The sequence below is a fragment of the Caretta caretta genome, chromosome 11, assembly GCF_965140235.1.
Source record: "Caretta caretta isolate rCarCar2 chromosome 11, rCarCar1.hap1, whole genome shotgun sequence".
NCBI classification, from domain to species: domain Eukaryota; kingdom Metazoa; phylum Chordata; order Testudines; family Cheloniidae; genus Caretta; species Caretta caretta.
Genome location: NC_134216.1, coordinates 29607863 through 29630440, shown reverse-complemented (window position 1 = coordinate 29630440; position 22578 = coordinate 29607863). Strand labels below are relative to the sequence as shown.

Sequence of the window (22578 nt, the reverse complement as noted above, 5' to 3'; positions counted from 1 at the left end):
GGCTAAAACAGGAGAGTTGATACAAGACAATTGGAGCAGATCAAAGTACATATTGACTCCAACGCTTTAGCTTTAAGATGCGTGCTAGCATCTATAGTAGTTAAGTGGAAGGTTTAATTAGAGATTTCTCAGCACACTAGTGCAATAGCAATGTGGCAAACACTGATGATTTAGGCAATCTAAGAGATCAGAAAAATGCTTAGTACACAGGCTGGTAAAATATCTTAAATTGCTTTTAGAACTTTTTGTACCCCCAGAGGATGCCTCTTTACAGAAAATAAATGGAAAACCATGTACTATTGCCCTCCAGGGCGGGTACTTATGCTGTGAGGTTGATTCTACTGAAGTCAATCACTTGCAACAAAGAGGCAAAAATGGCCAAGGAAACCTTGAGAAAGAACCATCCCCACATCCTCTGTGTCGATGGCAAATGTAAAATCGGTCCCTGGATCTGCAAAGCGGCTATATCCCTTTGGGATTTGCCTTGATGATGATGTGCTACTGCTTACTTAGATTAGAGGGCTCAGTCATTTCAGAGAATACATGCTAGAAACTACATTTTTAAAAGAATAATGTATGTGAAACCAGGGGTTTCTATTTCCAAAATCACAATAGTGTGATGGTATTTGGCAAATTAGAGTATGTAATTATGAATTTGTGACTCATGTAAACATGGCTGCAAATTTCATAAAAAGGAGGAAATATGATTAATTTACATAATTTCTTTAGGATTGACATGTTCTCCTTATTCCTTAGAATCTCCCTTATGGTAGCCATAGGGAACGTATCTCCATTTTCCCAACTCAGGGCTCTGAAGAACTGCATTAGAAGTTCTTGTGGCTAATATCCCTGCTTGGGTATGATTTATTACCATAAACACTCAAACAGTCCTCAAAGTCCCAAAATACCATCCATTAATACAGCACATATTAAGTTCCTGAGACTTCTGCCAGTCTCAGGGATGTACTTCAGTTCCAGTCTGGTTGTTTATTTGTTGTTGGTTTTTTTTTTTGCCAAATAGCCACCCTGGCCCCATCTAGCTGGAATACTTCCTTACTTTTCCCAGCAGGAACTCCCTGGTCTTCCAACCTGCTGTTCTTTTGTTCCCCAGGAGGGGGTTCGACACTCTCCTGGTTCTGTCTATTCTTTGGCTTGGACAGGTCAGTAGGCAAACCCTCTGCTGCTTCCCTGGCTCTCAGCTTTCTCCAGCCTCAGGAGTAGCCCTAGCCATGTTGCCAGTGAGGTAGAAAATGCTTTTGTGCCGACCCTCCACGAATGGCTGAGCAAAAAAAGCCAAGAGGTGCAGCAGTAGGGCTGGTGCCTCCTGGAAGTTATACCCCTGGGCCATCACCCTGCTCACCACCTAGAACCAGTCCTGTCCAGCCCCATTCCTGCCTCTGGCTCTGCAAACTTGGGACTCTCTCTCACTCTCATTTCTGTCTCCCTTGAATAGCCCCAGATGCCACCTAGCCTTCCTAATCAGGTCCAGCTAGGGAATATCTCTTCTAGCGCAGGAGAGCTGGGTCTGATATTTGAACAAGGCTGGCTGGCCCTGGGGCCTTAAAGGGGCAAACCACTCTATTACAAGGTCACATTACATTAGTCTTAGGTGAGACTTCATCAGTTGCAGGATTGGAGCCCAAAGGCCTGATACAGCACCTTGGAGTCAGTGGGAGTTCTGCCATTGGCTACAATGAGTGCAAGATCAAGCTCTAAGCCAGTAGAACCATTTGTGTGAATAAGGTAAGATTTGGCCCTCCAATGTTTAATTGACACATTAACATGACTATACATTAACTATCTGTTACCATGTGTAGTGTAGCTGGAGTTACCTAGAGAACAGGTAAACAGTATAAATAAATAACATTTCAGTAATAAATAAGTTTTGCAGCTTGAGTTTATCTTTGTTGGTTGTAGTAAATCTGTATTAAAATAATAGGAATTGATACCTTGTGACTTAAGACTAAACATCAAATGCAAGTCCTTAGTGCAAATCTAATTAAATTTATGGTATAATCACTCTAGAGCCTATTTTATGTCTGCTTGCCTGCATATTACCTGTAAGGAGAATCTTACACATCACATTACAGTGAGAACAAATTGTAAGTCAGATTCAAGAGCCTATTGAAAATCTAGGAAAAATTACCAACATATGGCTTTTCTAATTGTAGTCCAGGAGAAGTTCAAGGCTGATTGTTTGCACATGTATCATGTATTTTAGTTCAAGCAATGCTGCTTGGGACATTTAAAACAATATTGGACAAAAACTAGTAAATAATCAGCATGCAGCCATCCTGCGGGGGGCAGGACCGACTGAATGAAATAATGGATCCTTCCACCTCTAATTGATATGGTTATGAGAATGCCCAAATGATATTTCCAATACACTGTGGAACACCATGGCAGTTATCACACTAAAGGTTCCTCCAAGGATATTTTCAGTGAGTAGTCTCTTTGCAGCAATTATATCTTGGGGGGGGGGGGAATGGTGTGGGTGGTAAGATAGTTGGGAAGCGCTGAGCCATTACTGGCATGGATTGTCAGTGCCCACTTGAGGGAGGGCAAGATGCCAGCTTTTCTTAAAGAAGGTATTTTTATACCTTCCTCAACAAACTGACAAACTCTCCAGCTCTCACTGTCTTCAATGTTCCTTTTCTGGGGGGAAGATTTTCCAGGTACTTGTGGTGAGGACAGCCATCAGAATTAGGGTTCCTCTGTCTTCTGAGTCTCAATCAGTTTAGCTTTAGGTCTGAGCCATAGATTCTACTGGTTATGCTAGTTGATGAACTCCTGCTACTGATGTATGAAGATTAGAAGGTGAATGTCTAGACCTGTCAGCTGTATTCGGTATCGTTCACCAGAGGTGTAAATGCACTGGCAGGCCCCAGAAGGGGGAGATGAAGTCAATCTGGATTGTTTCCACTACTTTTTTGCTGAAAGATCTGAGGTTGTTAGCACTGGGTAGTTGCTTACCCGCATCTACCTTTTTCTCATTCAGGGTTCCACATTCAGTCACATCTCTTCAGTGTGTACAAAGGACAGCAAAGAAGGGTGGTGAGGAAGTACAATGTGGGCTGGCAGCATCTTCAGCATGTGGAATACTCTCCGCATTCTATTTCCATTTTATCCACTCTTGTTGATGCAACTGAGGGATTAGCACTCCCAGGGAGCTTAAATTATGCCCTTACAGAGTGCAAGCAACAGTGGGAAAGGGAGTCTAACACATTAAGTAAATTCAGGAGTCAATTGCTGCACCTGCTGCCTTGTCCCACTTGATCGTAGATCCTGGATCAGGATCAACAGGCTACTCACTCTCTGGCTTCATCAGGGTTGCCACAACCATGCACCAGGTTGTCTTAGAATGTATCCCTAGAGGTCATGTAGTCCAGCCCCCAGCACTGAGGCAGGACCACATACCTAGACCATCCTTGACAGGTGTTCGTCTAACCTGTTCTTAAAGATGCGTATTCAAAAATAAAATCTATATAAGGAAATTGTAAAATCTATATAAGTAAATAATTTAATTCTGTTCCATACTTACAAACAGAGACCCTAATCCTGCATGTACCTTTTTATGATGTTCCATGGACTATTCACATGGGATCATCCTACATAGGATCAGAGCATTAGGGCCAAATGTTGCAGACCCTACTCAACAAAACTCCTATTAAAATAAGTTTTCGGACTGAATTCTGAGACCTGCAGAGTGTCTGTGGAATAGAGACCTGATCATGTGAGTTGCTGAGTGCCCTCACCTCCACTAACCCCCTCAGAGGAGTTTTGCCAGCATAAGGACTTCAAAATTTGACACATTGTGCCGGGACGAGAGAAAATATATATTTTTATTAAGGAAAACAAATTGTTGACTGTTGCTCCTTCTCTAATTTTAGCATTAACTTATTAACTTTTTGAGTGCAGAGCAGAAAAGAAACATACCTCAATTTCTACATTCATTACTCACAAATAGATTATTTGGTGACTCATTTATCAATTCACATACTGTAATTAACATGAGCCCTACAGTTAATTGCATCTTTACAAAATAGTTTCATAATCACTGTAGTGGTTTCAAAATCATCTATTAATCTCATAGATGTGCTGAATGTTGTATATAAACAAGCGTTCATCAGAAATAAATAGATGAGTAAACATTTCTGAGGCAGTCTAGATAATTTGAGAATGAGAAAATACTGATGGTGGTGTACTCTGACAAAGAGCTGTTTAAAAGATATTTCTGCCTCTATATTTGAATAGACAAGGGTGCCAGCATTCAGGGAGATATTTTGTTAATTGGGATGATAAACTACGAAGAAATCAGTACAGTTTATAATGTCTGCATTATTATACTACAAAGGGAAAGTCTGAAAGAAGGATTTTTTTTTTGTTAAATCCATTTCTGAAATTGCTGCTATTAAAAAAATCTTCAGCAATTCTGTATAAATAACTCAAATTATTGCTGATCAAAGCTAAATAAATAAAAAAATAAAAGTATCACTTTCCCTTGACATTTCAAGAGGTTAATACAAGGAGATTTGGGTTCATCAAGCAATTAGAATTCACAATAGAATTTAAAATAATCTAATAATGGTTTGCCATTATTCCTCCTAAAATTTATTATGAATCACTTTCTCTACAGAGTAGGAGATTATTAACTGGACTAGTATTCTTCCTCTCCTAGTCTCCTGAGATGGATTTAATTTTGATTTTATTCACAAATTCTTTCTTTTCTGATAGCCTCTCTCTTTGCCTCTTGCTAGAAATTATCCTGTCAATGCACCATCAAAATGTTGATTTTTTTACCTCTGGTCATTAACATAGACTATACTGAATATCTGTTGCTTTAAGTATAAAAAGATTCCAGATTTCCCTTATTTCTCTGTAATCAGAGACTATTGTTATGAGCTATGGATGAAAAGCATCATAAATCAGCAATCATAATTGTGGTATAAGATTGTCCAGCTTGGTCCCTTTGCCAGAAGAAATGAGAAATAACACATGCATTTGGATGAAAACTATTTCCTTCCCATTGACAGAGTTTTTGAAAATTGTACATTTGATTAAATATATGAACAGGATGTGCCATGCAATTTGGATTTAGGAAAGTTGATCTATTAAGAATTGATCTGTATGACCCAGACTTTTATATATTCCTTTATTTTGGTGCTATTACAATTTTAATCATGGACCATGTAGTGGAGAGTTCACTGTGCTTTGATGCTGCAAGCTGAACCTGGAATTGAGCTATAAGAAAAGAGGTACTAATGTATGTCTTGATTTCATTTTACCAGCCACCCTTTTTGAATAGCAGAAAGGAATGACCCTCTGGGACATTGGCAGGAATGCATGTGACAGACTGCCAGTGTCTGTTATGATGTTAAGGCAGGGACAGACCAGAACAATCCTTATGACTGATTATGATCACCCTTTTGTTTTAGGATAAGTTATAATGTCTACTCTGGTTTCCTATATGTATTACAAATTAGGCACTCTCGTTAAATATACATTTCTTTGTTTTAAGGTTTAATAAGTAAAAGACTGGATCTTGTATTGTGTCTATGTTAAGGAGATTCAAAATAAACTGACACTGTTTGTATTCTCAAAGGTCTCTGTAAAAAGACTGTTTGTGTGAATGAGGAATGTATGCATCAGGACAAGATAAGGTGTGAAGGCCATTTTTATATCCAGATGGTCAAGGAAAAAGGAGTAAAGAGACTTAACGACACCAGAAAATCATCAACACGCATCCATAATGAAGGAAGGGCACATTGATGACCCTGAGGTGAAGGCTGGCACCCCTAAAGACGGGACAATTGATTAAATCGGAACCAGTACAGGATAACCCTCTCAGAGGTGTATTGGAATGTTTACATCAAAAGATACACCAATTAAGAAGTAACCGGTCACAAACTGACACAGCAAAATCCATAGACTTCAATAGAGAAAAAAGACTATAAGAACAGAGTGCTTGCCCATGGGACTTTGGGTTTGTCTTGCCACACTCCAGGAGCATCGGATTGCAACCGACAGAGCCCTGCTTCCCTCTGCGACCAATTTGGCTGGCCACTAGATTGATCCAGACTCTGGACTGGTAACTATCAACACCAACGGGCAGGACTCTCTCTCTCTGTGTGTGTGTGATTGAAAAGCATATGCTAACTGTTGTATTCTCAATAAATGCGGCATGCTGCCTTCTTCCCTATAAAGATCCTGTGTGGTTCTTATAAGTATAACAGAGGGTTAACAGATCTATTTCAGCTTCCAGGACTGGGGTCTTGGATAGTACAACATGGACAGTGCCGGCCATTTTTGACTGAGACAGTTTATATGCACTTCTTTATAGTACACCCAGATAGCAATAACCATTCTGGATATTTCTGTGCAAATTTACGATGTGCATAAAGGGCCTTAATGTAAATAGTATGTATTTGAAAATAATAGTCTAGTTCATAATATAGATCAACAATTGAACATGAAAGACATAACTGTACAGCTATCAAAAGACAATATACACCAGAAGAAAACTAAACTGGTATATTTTTATTCTACAAAAATGTATAAATATTTAAATTTACAGCAAAGAGTACCAGACCATTAAATAACTGTTACAACATTTAAAATGTGTAATTCTTTATTCACAATCTACCTTTGTAAATTTCATTTGAGTTTGTGTCTCAAGCACTTCTTCAGGATGCTTTATAAGTGAGTCCTCTAAATAAACTGACATCCCAGCCTCTTCTAGTTCACAGAGAACAGAAAATACACAAGAGTCCATACTTTATAGATAACTTTCTTTTTAAATAGAGATATACTATTTTGTATACTTAAAATCATAATGGCTATGTTTGAAAAGAAACACACTTATCAAGCTCTCCTGAATATATGCTATCTGAGAATGAAATGGGGGCTTCAATATATAAGAACAAGACTTGATTTAAGAAGTTATTGAATGTAAGAAGAACACTGACACTAAAATTCACATAACCTAGTTAAAACACATTGCTGGTGTTCATTCAACACCTTAAGATCATTCAATAGCTTATATTTAGTAGCAGTTTAAACATGGTGTAATCTTACCAGATGTGTTCTGATACCATACAGTATAACAGCTAACTTTATCTATTCCCTATATTGAAATACAGAAAACAGAATGATGGTTAGTGGTACACAAAGAGAATTCTGAAGTGATAGCTGTCACAATAGCTAATTAAATCTTTGATGTCCTGCTCAATTATGGGCATTAAAGATTTTCAGATGATGGATATAATGCGTAAGGATTTATGAATTGTGACATTTACCAACACTTAAGTTCTTTTTATTTCCCCACACTGTTCATACCATTGAAAGCAATACAATCTACAGTATTTAATAGCTCTAAGCTTAAGCATCTGACCAAGGATTGCTGAGGACTGTATTCAGCATCTACAAATCAGATGCAACTAAAATGTATGTGATCAGATATGATCTTTGCTTTCAAGTGCAAAATGCAGAATACGTAGGTTAGAAGTACAGTACTTGTCCTTTCTTAGATATGTTATTCATACTAGTTTGCAATAAAACAAAAATCAAACAAAGAAACTAACAAAAAATATTCCAAGGAATAGGGCATTACATCAGTCCAGATCGACCCTTCCAGTCAAAACTAACTCAATCTGTTTTATAATTTAACTTGTTCTCATATTTTACAACAGTTCTCTCCTCCCCAAGTAATTCCTGAAGGTACAGGAGTAATGAGAAACTGCAGCACTTTTGTCCTATTTACAGTAATAACCTGCCCTTCAAAACGCCCACTTTGTTCAATGCTGTTAACATGTTGCTCTAGCCTTGTGTCCGGCTTTCATTCCCTGAAAGCAACTCTTGGAAAATATGAGAACTGGAATTTCTGTTCCACTAGTAGTCATAATAATATTCAGCATTTATATAGCTCTTTACATTTTAAACACACTGTACAAACACTATTTGTTAATCCTCACAAGACCCTGGGAGGTAGGGAAGAATTAGCTTCATTTTACAGATAGGGAGACAGATTCAGAGGTTAAGGACTAATTTTTTCAAATATGGCCTTTAATTGTGGGTGCCTCAATCTGTGGGTATCCCACTTTGGATAGCACAAATGTATGCAACCAAAATTAAACACCGCTTTTGAATAATTTTGGCCTAAATGACTTGCCAAGGCCAACAGAAATTCAATTGTAGGATTTGGAATTAGAACCTAGAAAGTTCCTAGTCTTATGCTCATTAAACTACCCTCAGTACTAAGGACACGATATACCACTGCTGTGCTGAGAGACCATCTCTCAAACTGCATGAGAATTTAAGATGGCCCTGGAGTATCTCAAAAGCAACACAATAGCCAGTTGGTGAGTGGCAGGACATCTCTCCTCAGCCAAGTTGCTTATATTAGATTTCCTTTTGGTGGCTTATTTGGTTCCTATACTCCTTAAATAGGGAATAAAATTTAGGGCTTAATCTCACTGAAGTCAAACAGCATACTTACAGCGCGTAAAGCTAAGCACATGTGTAAGTGTTTGAAGAATGAGGCCTTATGTTCTAGCTGTAATGCAAGTCTGACAAGCCTTTGAACTATATTTCTGCTCTAAACATGGTACTGTGCTCAGTGTCATTATCCATCAGGAAGCATAAAATAAAACAAACGTATTTTTTTTCTTTTTTCGAAGTCAAGCAGCTCATATATAATAGAGCAGTGCAGTTGTTGATATAATAAAGGTGCATCAACTGTAACCAAGGAGTATAACAGTCCATATTCATTGCCACAATCCACTTTATACAGAGAAAAAGTATTAAACACTGTAGTACAGCATGCCTAGCAAAGAAAAGTCTAACAGTTTCATGATCTGTATTTGAGACTCAGCTCTTGAAATCAACCTAGATATTGTACCACTCTCTCATTACTTTCCAATAATGTCAATAATACTGCGCAATCAGAAATGTATAGTGCAACTGCACTTAGCAACCTTTGCAAGTTGCAGTTAGATAAGTGAGATATTATTTAATAAGAATATTAGAGGTTAAAAAAAGATGGCAGGCACCATCATATGCACTCCTCTGATATTGCTAAATGGTGTTAGACATGATAGTAGTTCCCACCAGCACCACTATTGTTACAGGGGCACTATCAAGGTAAGTAGCCAAATAAGTGATCTATCAGCATGAATTTCAAAATAAGGGTGTGAATGGGCCAACAGACCTTTGAAAGGTGACGACTGAAAAATGCAATAATTTGTTCTGCATTAAGCTTGGCATTTAAATGATTTTGTTTGTGATTTTGTAATGTTCCTTTCATGTAGTAAAATTATAGCCCTGTTCAGTTTTGATAGCTGTTAAGCTATAATGTGAACAATTTGTGTGTGTGTGTTAAAAAAAGACAAGATATGATGGCTTGAAAAGCAGCTACTGGGTATGCATAGTAATGATTTTTCAAATTTAATATGCATTTGGTATTCATTTAATGATCCATATCACGAAAATGTGCATGAAATATCAATCCATAGTATGCAAATACATGGTACTGGTAATACACATTCACCAAAGGAGCCAGTACACAGAAAATGAAGTCAGTTTCATCTTCCCGCTCCTAACACAATGCAACAGGCTGTGTTTGGGGAAGTGTGGGTGGTTGGTTGGGATAGAATTTATCCCCTATCCCTGGGTAGGATGCTGCCCATATTGCTCAGCAGCCTTTCTGTGGCTGCTGCTCTATTCCCGGCTCTGCTGTGCTGGGACCTCCCATGACCCTTATGCCCCTGGGCAAATGACATACATTAAGCCTATTGCACAGAGTCCAAGCATTGTAAAAGCCGATCCATTATGTGGCGATACGCGCGAGAGGGTTTAGCTCAAATGTCGGTGTTATGAACATGTATTAAAACAACACAAAACACTTTTGCAAACTCTTACTGTATTTGTTGATATGGGATTGGTTCCTATGAAGCCTTTGATACTACAGCTTGTCAGCAGCACATTTTTAATATCCATGTTAAGAAAAGAGAATAAAAGAAATTAAGAGACAAACTATTATTTTAAAATATAAATAAGCATCTATCATAAACCTATTAAAGCAAGAAAGTTCAGAGTCCTTCCATAGCCTGTTCCTTTGTGCATAGGTATTTTAGGGATCTCCAAACTTTGGATCCCCTTGTATACATTAGGCAGTCTGCTGCTATATTTATGCTCAAAGCAAGAGGCTACAGATTGAGCTTCAGCCTAACTTTTGACTCAGATGGCCAAATTCTGGTACCAGTTCCATTCTCCATCCATGAAACCATTTGGGGTTAATGGAGGTGCACACGGGTAAATGAGGCCCATAGTGATTTGTCTTCCTATTGTACAGGATACATGGGTAATTCCATCTGCATTAAACTGGGTTACTCATGTATGTTGCCCACTTTCTTTAATATCATTCAAACATTTTTTGCTGAAGTTTCATTTATGATACAGTTTCCATTTCTTACTGCATTCTTTGTTCAGTTTTGCTGCTTTTATAAAGAACTGTTATGTATAGCGATTTCATTGTTCCTGGCACAAAACATGAAACATTTGTTATGTACAGTAAATTTACTGCTCAGTAACCCTTTCAGTTTAATACTTCATTGAGTACCAAATGACACTAGATAGCAACTAATATTCTCATCATGTTGCTATGGAGGGCCAGAACAAATACATTACATTTATAAAACAACTGATATAATCTTTCACAATTAAGTTAGTGTCATAAGGCATTTTACATCATGTCACTTTCAAGCAATATTTTGTGACATAACCAGAAAACAAAACTCCCAAACCTTTTGATATTAGGCTCAAAGGTTTTTCTGGAATTACTTTTCCAAGTGCGTCTGGTATTGATAGTAGCATATATTATGCTATTTATAGCTTCTAATGTGCTTCTTTTGAATGGACACAACTTTCAAAGGGGCATGTGGAAACATGCCATAACAAGCAAAAAACCAAATGACTTTGCTCTGATCATTGGACTTCTAAGAGGGCTTCAAAGCCTTTCATTTCACCAAGAACAAAGGAAGGGGAATATCCTTTCCTCTGATTCAAATAAGTGAAGAATGAAAGCCTAGACACGTTACAAGGCCTGAGGGAACATGGGAAGTCTCTTTAGCTTTAGGCACCCAAGGTCATGTTACGTAGCAGCCACTGCTGGGAACGCCTTTCACTGCAGTCCTTCATGGTTGGAACCATTTTGTCCTCCTCAGATGGCTCATCGAGGCACTGGTTACTGTTGACATGCCGCAATGTGAGCCGCTGTAACAACAAACAAAAATAAATGAAATAATTGTCAAAAGATAATTAATGTTGTGAATTGAATATTTAATAATTTTAATCTTAATCTAGCTACTTTAATGGTCATGAAAAACAAGTGTTTCATCCTAAAGCATATGTCCCTGTTCAAACTGTGTGTCATCCACTAAGTAACCACTACCACTTGTACAGCTCTGACACAGTGAACACCAACACCCTGTATCATGCCACTTTTCACATTTTTGATTAAAATAACGGGCTCACCTTTTTTAGATGTATGTCAAGGCCATCCCACTTAAGGAGTGAGGGACTGTGATGTATGTGTAAAAAAAAGTTCAAATTAAGTGCAAGTGAATATTATTACAAAGCAATTATGTTTAGGTTCAAGGAATCAAAGGTCCAATCCAAAGTCGTGTCTCCCTTTCCATATTCCTCACCTTTACATTTGTGGGGATTATAGCATGTGCAACTGAGGGTGGATTTTACACACATCAGCAGTCAACCATTGTTTCCAAAAAATTAATCCTTAAAATATTTTTCAGTTCTCTTCTCAAAAAGTTTGATAATGCAATCACAGTGCACTAAAATGATTACCACTACTATAATACTGAGCAGAACCCCAGAGCCAGCACAGTGGCTCAACAGGCCAAGGTAAAATGTCTCTGGATTGCAGTGCTGTCCAAATTGCATTCCCCCAAGGATTTTACTTCGTGTGATTGTGGTAGGTCTTTGGTTACGGGGGGTTAGTCAAGGTAATGGCAGGGAACTAGATTTGGCAGCATTCCTTCACACACTGCTGATCTGGAGCTAACATTGATATGACGGCAGTCACAGGGAAGTGCAGTATGGCTCCAAGCATATTCCATCCAGGAAATGTTTCCCTCACATCCCCTTCACAGGAAGGTGCCAATGGAAAACTCTGAGTGAATTGGAAATTATTTGGGGAGGCCCCAAAATACGTGATCAGTCAAAATATCTGCATTTGATTTCTGATTACAACAGACTGTCTTACTTCATAGCATATCAAATCAACACCATGTGTACAATGTTGCTTACACACACACACACATACGTGAGCAAGAGAAAAATTAGGTACACTTCAAGTGTGTTACATGAGTGAGCATACCAAGTGCTGGACGCTCTGTGTTAAAGTACCTCCTAAGGAAAGCAGATAGCCTTTCCTCCCTTGAACTCTGTGTACAAACTTTTTAAAATATGCAGCATCTTCCTATCTAAAGATCATATATTTCCTTTGTTGGGGGAGCTAAAGGAGACTGAAACAAAGCATTAGGAAACTGTTGTACTTACTAAAGAACTTGGTACCAGTTTTGAAACACCTAGTACTCTATCCACAGATGAGGTAACATTCAAAAGCAAACCTTCATCTCCATGCATACACATAAATACATCCTAAATTTCTCATCTGTGGGAGAATTATGTAATTCATATTTTAAAATGTACAGTAGCAACCCCTGACTGTAATGTTGTAGAACAGCAGTGTCAAACATATGACCCAAGGTTTCAGAGTAACAGCCGTGTTAGTCTGTATTCGCAAAAAGAAAAGGAGGACTTGTGGCACCTTAGAGACTAACCAATTTATTTGAGCATAAGCTTTCGTGAGCTACAGCTCACTTCATCGGTGAACTTCACCGATGAAGTGAGCTGTAGCTTTCACCGATGAAGTGAGCTGTAGCTCACGAAAGCTTATGCTCAAATAAATTGGTTAGTCTCTAAGGTGCCACAAGTACTCCTTTTCTTTTTGCGATGACCCAAGGTGAAATTTAATCTGTCCTTCCAAGAGATTAAATATCAGCTCAGCTGTCCCCCACAGCAATGGCTCATTCAAAATGTCAATAAGCGTCTTGCTCCAGAACTTACTGGAACACTGGATTATTGGATAGAATCCTATCCCTCCTCCTCCCCCAGAAATCAGCATGTAGATGGGAGAGGGATTTTACTCAAAAGAAGCTTAAGATCTCTAATTTAGACCAATCATTATATCATGTATTGTTAATTATCAATGGCCTTTCAAGGTTAGTGTTTATTATGAACTCAATACTTCTCCAGTAAAAGACCCCCTGTTTGCTGAAGTGCCTGAAAGAGAAGTTCTCTTCAGTTTATGAAAATAAATGTAAAGGCTTTCCCCACCTTTTTGCTCTACAGTATTGTATAAAGCATTCTGAAATGCTTATGTGATGTGATCAAACAAGGCTAGAACCATTCAACCTTATACCAGCTAAGGGATAGAATGTGACTAGCCCTAATGAGGCCACACATGGAAACAGGGGCAAGGGATTCTTTCCTTATATAACCACGTTAAGGCTAGCAAGATCTTGGCATTAGGTCGTCAGGAGAGTGCAGGGGTCATGTGCCATATGATCCCCAAGGGAGCAAGTGACAATGGATTTGGTTAGCAGAGTTATCTGGCCCAATGGGGGGAGGGGGGAAGTAAACTGCAGCTTGATAAAATCTGTAGCAAATTACATCCCTTCCTACACACTGTCAGGAATCAGGGCTTGCAATGCACCCAGTCTGCAAGCACGGCCTGCAACATAGGATGTCTCTGGGCAATCTATGGAGCACAGTTGACCTGGAGTAGGCAACCTGATTGGCTGCACCACCTGATTGGTTGGAAGAGTCAGCAGACTGGCTCTTAAGCCCAGCAGCAGCAGCTCAGTGGCTGCTCAAAACATCTACCTGTGGCTGTGATAGTCTTTGCTTGTTCCCTGTTGTCCCATTCCAGGTAACCCAGTTCCGATCCTCAACTCTGTCATCTGGCCCCAGAAAAGTAACATACAGCACAACCAAGACGCCCAGGAAGAATTTTTCCTCTGAGATACGATGCCTCTAGAGCTGGTGCTGCTATGTAATGACCCTCACTCAAAGTGCACAAAATGTACAATCGAGCCCCAAATTTCTCCTGTTAAATGTAATGTTAGAGGGTGGCCAACATATCAAAAAACACACAGTAGTTGTGAACCAAACAGGAAATTTGCTCTGTGTTTTGGGCATGCACAACCCTTTCCCTAAGAATAAAATCAGCCCTACTGTGACTCCAACTTGTGGACAATCCCAAATGAGAGAGTAATCTGAGGATATGTCCTCACTCTCCCTTTCCTCCCCCCAAAGTTAAAACAGCAGTAAAGACACAACAATTGGGCTGCTAACTTAGATTAGTAGCTTGAGTTCAACCTCCAGCTTCCTTATAGGCTTCAGCTCAAGCTGCTAATGTAAGTTAACAGCTGAATTGCTGGGTCTTCACTGCTATTTTAACCTGAGTTAGTTTATGCAAATTAGCAAACGAGTTAAGAACACACCTTTATTTTTTTGCCATGAAGACTTATCCTGGGAAACAAATGACCCTGCTCAACCATTTCTTCCCAGAAAAGTACACACAAAGCTTTGAATAAGTTATGTCTTATTTTAAATGGGGGTGTGGGGGTGTGGATAAATGAACTATCATCCAAAGCTACATCTAAATTGCTGCCTGGAAGTTTGTATATTGTATGCTGCCTTCTGCAGTAATCAGTGTACAAGAGCTCTTACAATGGTAACCAATGTATCTCAGAGATGCCTGCAGCATCTCAAAAAGCTACTTAATAAAAATCCAGCAGCCAATAATATTTTACATTCTCATAGGGCTTTTCAACCTTACGGTTCCAAGGTGCTTTACAAAAACCAGCATTTTCATACACCACACTGGATCACAGAGAGGAGAGTACCAACCAATTGGAGCATAGAAACAGTGTGTGTTGAGGGGAAATTTTGGCCAAGCACCCGGGACAAGCCCTAAGTCATACAAGAAATGCAATGGGAGCTTAAGTGTCCACATGAAGCAGTTAAAACCTGTTTTTAAAGTCTTATCTAAAAGACCTTCACACATTAAACTGCATTCTCAGCGTATTTGCCTCAGAAATATGAAGGGCTGAGTCAGACCTGCTGAAATCCAAGCCTAGTTCTAGGGATGCTAGATATTTCCAAGGCCAAAAACAATCCCCACAACTCAGGTTCAATGTGCTATGGTGCAGCTGAGCTGACACGGCATCAGGAGAATGTTGTGGGACAGCATCCAGCTTTGTATTGGGACACAAAGTGCTGGAAACTTGGTGGCAACATCACTGCCAAGGATGGACCCTATTATTGGGTACAGGAATGAAGACCAAGCTATGTAATTCTCCCCAGGGGGCAAAACTGTAAAAAGAGAGACTTCTGGTATGGGGTAGGATATCTCTGGAAGCTGGGCCACTGAGTTGCTCATAGGCATGCTGGGCCACATTGATTAAGGGACCTCATGGATTTAAGCTGCAAGTTAATAATAAATAATGGATTATTTACTGGTTGATCACAGTAATGAAGTTGTTGTCAATGGTCTTTAACTCAGAGATTTGTATCATATTCTGCACCCTCCTTAGGTGGCCCTCAGGAACCACAGTATGACATGCTGCCAATTACAGTACCTTGACAATGTATATGAATTTCAGTATATCCTTGCCAATTCTATTTGTTAAAACACTTTTTTTTTAAAGATGCTATTTTCTCCTAAGACTTGAGCAATAGCAGTAATTATATTATCCAAACATCTCTCCACTCTACTGCAGAAGATAATATTACTTTACAGTTCATGCTGGATTGACATATGTCACATTTCAACATTTTATGCAGTGCATGATTTCTCCTGGGTCTATTCTTTAAGTAAAGCTTCCCCAGAGTCCTGCTCTTCAGTTCAAAACAAACTGTTATACAATTCCCAAAGAAAAGCCTACATCTGTTTTACTAAATCATTCAGGGCCATTTAATACTCATTCAGTGCTGGGAGATAAGCCATCTTTCACTAATCACAAGAGGAAAGAATTAGTAATGTTAACAGAAGTAGCTTGTTTATTAAATAACCCTCTTCAAAGCATTAAAGATATTTCACTTATATGTTTTTAAGATCAATTAAGCTTCTGTCATTCTCTACTATAAACCAGAAATGCAAACAAATCTAGAAATGATACTGCTGCCTTCATCAGCTGTTCCTTTTTATTCAGTGTACAATTTCATATAAGGCTAGCATATCACTGAGCTTTTCAATTGTCTCCTAAAAGCATTTTTCTCCATTCTATCATTATTAATGCTATTACAGAAAAGGCTCCTTTGTTTCGAAAACAATCAATTACACTGGGTAATATACCACACATACAAAACAGTCTGGATTTTCCTTTTAATGTCCAGAATCAAAGAATGATTACACTGAAGTAGCTTTAGTTATATAAACACTCAGAAGCTTAAGAGCAAGTCTCTGTATGTTCTTACTCACCAAGTATATGTAAACAAATATGTTCTGATGAGCATACAATTCACATGCATTATGATAAACGTAATAAAAATTGAAGTTCCCTTTACCCTAGCAGTTCTAGCATGTAATTATAAACATCAAAGTGATGGAAAAATAGTTAAGTGTTATCAAACTGCTTAGAGGAAATGATTATTATGAATCATTTTACTTGAAAAGATACCAATGAAATGTTATTTAAATGAAAGGTGAATTAACATTTAGAAATATTTTTAAAATGTAATACTGAGAAACACAAACAATCTCAACAATTTTTTTTGCTACCCAGCTGTTTTATATATATACACTGAGAAAAAACATCTCAGTATACTACTGCAAAGCCACTACATAGCAAAACATTTTTTGCAATGACCCATTTATTTTGCTGATGGAACATATACCTGAGTCTGCCTTCTGCTCACTCACAAACACTGTACACTATAAAATCTTAATTTTTTGCAATAATGAAAATTAACCTTCTCCAGAGACTAAATCTCAGGAATGAGATTCTGACAAAATAATATTTTAAAACAAGATCAGTTAAACATAAATGGATAAAATTCTGGAATCTATCATCAAGCAACACTCCCATATACTTTAATGGGAGTGTTGTCTAAATGAATAAATACTATAGCCCTGGTTCAGCAAACTCCAATGCCCATAACTTTAAACACATGAGTAGTGTCATAGGGTGAAATCCTGATTCCATGGAAGTCAATGGGAATTTTTCCAGGACTTCACCCAGAGATTTCAAAGATACTACTCTTACGTTTAAAGGCAAGCATATGCATGTTTGTAGGATCAGGGATGCATGTAAGAAATTAGGGCCAAATCCTGCTCCTGTTAATGGCCCTACTACTTCCAATAGGACCTCTTGGTGAGTAAGGCAAGGAGCATTTAGCAGGTTTGCTATGACTCAGTCAATGGCAAATGGTTACTTAAATTATCCATTTTGATAACCGAAACACATTTTGCTCACATTTTGATAAAAGAAACATTTAAAAATAAATATGAGTTTCTGAACATATTTGTCTGTAACAGAGACTTTTTTTTGGTAATAAGTAGTTCCTGTCTATGTTGGAATATACCTCTATAAAAGGATCCAGATCCTTAGCTGGTGTAAATTGTCAAAGTTCCATTAAACTCAGTGGAACTCAGATATTTTAACGCATCTAAAATTGCATTTAACTAATAATAATCAACTTTGTCTCTCTATAATATTAGAATATTTATGAGTATAAAAACAAAAAAAGGACGTGAGATGAGTTAACAAGTAGAAAATGAAAGACAGCATTATTCAGGGAAAATCTTAACTGAAATACATTTATTTTGCTCTTTAATACCAACCTCCAATAATTTGCTAAAGGAAATAGTCAGTGGGGCTGTAAAAAATATTCCTAAAAACTTCCAGCCTTGTGTAGTTTCTTAGCATCCACATTTGTAAAGGGCTACCATTACAAGTCTCCACGGTGGGACCATGGGTGCCATCCTCTATTTTGCTTATTGTCAGACACGATTGGGTGATTATATGAAGAAAGGTGTGGGTCTGCATGACAGAAAAATTTTAAAAGCAAATATAAAGACAGCAAAAACAAATAAAAGAAAATTAAAAACTGTACTATTATGCACCTATAACAGTACATCAGGGAAATTATGAGAAAGTGATACTCTCAAGTCTAGCTGCATCTGTGAGCACTGTTTTATTGTTGGAGGATATTCTTAAAACTTACAGCATTTGGATAGTTTTAACCCACAGACGAATGTGCACAACCACAAGTTTAGGGTCTGATCTTTTCATGAAGCTCTGGGTCAGCAGACCCTTCCAATGGGACTTTTCTTGATCTCAGGAACCTGTCCACACAGAGCTCCATGCAAGAGCTAGGACTTGGTGCAAATGAACTGGGAGCAATTACCATGAGGCACAAATATTAGAACAAAACACTTGACAATGCTGGGCAAGTGGCATGCTGAGACCACTGCTCACTATACTTATTTCACTTGTTCTCTCTCCCCCAGCGAGAGAGAACAAGTGAAATCCACCTGTTGTCTCATCATATGCTAAGACTGGGGTAAAGATTTTTTTTTAATTGCATGTCTCCAGTGCCTAGCACAGTTGGTCCTTGATCCGTGATTGCTACTGAAATGTAAATAATAAATACTATAATTACTAATATGTGCATATGTTTCAAATAAAAATGCTAGATGAGAAGAATTTGACTGCCAGCCATAATTTTAATTCTTGGCCCCTATATTTCCATACAGAATCATAGTAAATTGAGATGGGAAGGAGCTATTATGGTAACAAGTCCATCCCCTGATAAAACTGCAGGATTTAGCATATTATGAAACACTTGCAGGACACAGTACAAAGCTTTTTATCTGGTACTTTGTATTAAATTACTGTAAATGTTGGCGCCGATCCTCCATCATGATATTATGAAAAATATACATTTTCCCATAATCTACTGTTTAAGTAGTGCTCAACAAGGAGCTTTATAGAGATGCTATTCTATTTAATGAATGCACTGAATATGTATTTCCTTCTGCCTCATGTTAGCATTTGTTGTCCCTCTATAACAAACTCATGAGGCTGTCTTCCAGCAGAGTTCATACTTCAGGGATTTGCTAATCAACATAACAGTGAGCCCACTCAGACTGAGTCCAGGTTTGATGTGTTTTGCAAAGCTGGAGGTAGGATGTTCACCAAGTGGAGAATTCAGAGAACCCTGCCTCCTTCTCAAGCAGCTAACTGGCTTTGCTGCTTTCAGCTACCAACCTAATGACTGCTAGACTGCTCCTGTCATCCTGGTGTGGGGAAAGGAGCAATCCTTCCCTCCACAGACTCACAATAACCTCTGGGGAAGTAGATTCTCTGTTTTGACTACAGTCAGGCAAAGCTTAGTGGATTTTACTAAGTTTCACTTCTACTTCTTGTGCTGTGTTAATCTAAAATTCAAAACTCAAGTGGTATGAAACCCCATGAGGGAACATCCTGCAAACCTAAACTTATGAATTGCAGATTGTTGGATGGATGAACAACAAGTTTGTGCAGCGTATATAGAAGACGGGTATCCTTTTTTGAAACAAACAAGAGAATTTAACTTTTACTGGGAGGAAAATGTTCATGAATAGCTCCCATAAATATATAAAAGTTGCACCTTAAATCTACAGAACCATAGCCTTCTGGAAACCTGTATAGAGTTCTGTGCATGAAGAGTTTAAATAGCTGCTTTACTTTTTTTGTCACTTGAAATAAAACTGACTAGAATACAGTAAAGCAACTTTTTAATGTCTTGAACCAATATACATTGCATACATCTGTATAGTATGTTGGGAGAGTCAATAATATAGAGTTTATATAGGCTCTGGAATTTAATTGCACGTTTTTTAAAAATTAGTTTAATATTAATAGAAAGTACTGTCATTAAAAACAGAAAGCGCAGTACTCACATAAATTACAGCTAGTCCTGAATGAGACCTTTCTTTGAAGTTATATTTCATATAACCCCATAACAAAATGCTACTTAGTATTTTATGTATAACTCATTGCAGCCATCCCAGTTTTTGTTCCAAAGTAAAAAATAAAATATATGGAGGCCACAAAGAAAATTCAAGAACAAACGTCTTTATAATGTCACTTTGAGTAACCAGCATGAACATCAATTTTTGTTTCATTATGTATCATTGCTTCATGTTCATATCCCTCTCATTTGTCTACTTCTCTATTAAAGGAAAAACAGTGTTACATAAACAAATTAAGGAAAAGATTTAATATTCTCAATGTATTACATGTTTAAATGTACATACTATATATTTGGCAGATTCAATGGGAAGTACATATACAGTGATGCATTATTTTAATGGACAGACCAATGTATTTGATTTTCTCCGACAAGCAGGGTCAGAGCTGGCAGCTGGTGGAAATCAGCATAGCTTCATTGTCTTCAAAAGAGCTATGTTGACTTATGCCAGATGAGTGTCTTCCCCTATTGTTTTCCTTTCAGTTAAATGTGTCCTTTTAAAAACATAAGAAAGAAGTGCAAAATCTGGGTTTTCTTTCCTTTCAAAAAATGCATGGGTCCTTTTAGATCAATTGTAATCAGACTGCAATTTACCTAAAGATCTGATTTATGGGCCAGATCCTCAAGCTGGTATAAGTTAGTATGCCTTCATTGACTTCAGTTTATGAGCTCCATACATTTACAAAGTGTCAGATCAGCAAAGGCTATAGTTATTTTAATGATGCGCACTGGTAAATGTGAAGTTAATGACACATCACTGCATGTTAAGTCAGTCATGATTGCAAAGGCTTATTAGACTATTCAGTCAATATACGAATAGTTGCTTAAATTAATTGGAAAGATATGCTTCTAAATTTCTCCACTGTCACTCTTTATGTTGTATTGTTGGGAAAATGTATTGTTTTAGAACAGTTTGTGCTTGCTCTTGCATCACTGAAGTCAATGAAAGCTTTGCTACTGACTTCTGTAGCCATTAAGCCCTAAATGGGGTTTTGTTTGGCAAAGTCAGTTATGGTTTCCAAAGGACATAATTACTGCATTTGATTGGAGAGAATCAGACTTGATATATAAATCTACTCCTCATGTTCCAATAATCAACCAAATTCTGTTCTCTGATACATTCATAGGGCCCTGACTAAATTCTGCTAGGTGCCCTGGATGCTTATGTGAGGGAACAATTTGACTCAGTACACAGGCACTTGTGTGTACATCTTCCATCAACAACAGATTTTGAAGTTGTACCCCTGAGTTATCAGTCTCTCTAAAAACTAATGCATTCCACAGAAAACATTTACACATATAGGTACTATACACTAACTGAAAAGTTAAGATCTATCATCTTGAAACACAGTCTACTGACAGATACCAAGTAAAGGTCACTTTTGTACCATACTGCTACAAGGACAGGGAGATACTAAACTAGAATTTATTACAGGAACTGCAAGCGTTAGTATACTTACCTCAAAACTATATTCCCATTTACCTACATACTGACGGAAGCACAGAAATATGAAAGAAACAATGACTCAGGACAAACACGTCTTTTTGCAAATCCCTCATCTTTCCAATAGGTTTATACAATGCTTATCCTATAGGTTTATACTATACTAATGTCAGGTGATGCAAACTTACCACAAAAATCTTGAAATCTTTATTCACGTGCTATATATATAAATAATTATATTTATAGTTATTATTTTCAGAAAGTATGGCAGGTTTATAATAGATAAAGGTTTACAATTTTTTTCTTGTACATATTTTCATATATTGTAAGAGATTCCATACACATTACAGCCACCTGGATTTTTGGGTAGAAATGCCATTCTGTTTGCCAGTTATATGAGCACAGGTACAGATGTGTTTCATGTGGTTTTCATACGTATTTCATGAGCCTGAATGCTACTGTAATATAAATATTATATAATAATTCAAGCCAGGAATGCCAGAAGCTCTTGAAGATTGTGAGAAGTTCAGATAGTACACTAATATGGGAACGAGAGAGGGAGAGAGAAGTTATGGGGTTTGGCTTGACTCTGCAAGCCACAATATAAGATGAAGCATCAGAGCTCGCTTCAAATACAGAATAAAACAAAGCAAGAGAGATATCTATTTAAATCTATCACCATTATAACATTTATTAGATGGTGTATTTTAGCCTAAATTTTGTAGGATAGCCCAAAGGAAAACTGGGAAATTCTATTTTGTCTCAACCTATGCATATAGCATATGGTGAGGTTGCCCTTGTAATTAAATAGTCAGATTTCAAAGGGGAAGGAGTGCAAGAATCTTAATGTGCTTTTTGAGAAGTGCGAAATAACAGCATTAAGAAACAATGAAGAAAAATAATGGATTAAAAAAATCAAATCAAACGAGTTTCCTGCCAAGATTGAATTCGCAGAACAAATAAACAAAATACTTCATGAAGAAATTAGAAATTAAGTAGATTGCCCTGCCTAGCATTGCCTTCTTGGAGAATAA

The 22578-nt window shown here is 37.7% G+C and overlaps 1 protein-coding gene across 6 annotated transcripts in view; it reads right to left on the bottom strand.

Annotated features, from left to right (window-relative positions):
- Positions 1 to 6517: 6517 nt before the first annotated feature.
- GALNT13 (polypeptide N-acetylgalactosaminyltransferase 13) overlaps positions 6518 to 22578 on the bottom strand; it is a 360457-nt gene continuing 344396 nt past the window's right edge. For 5 of the 6 annotated variants that reach the window (XM_048869442.2, XM_075117832.1, XM_048869440.2 and 2 more), the window contains one exon: positions 17917 to 18125. In XM_048869442.2, coding sequence (XP_048725399.1) covers positions 17940 to 18125 — 186 coding nt within the window. In that variant the 3' untranslated portion in view covers positions 17917 to 17939. Of the gene's footprint in view, positions 11269 to 17916; positions 18126 to 22578 lie in introns of those variants that run through there. The other variant, XM_048869443.2, reaches the window with a different exon arrangement.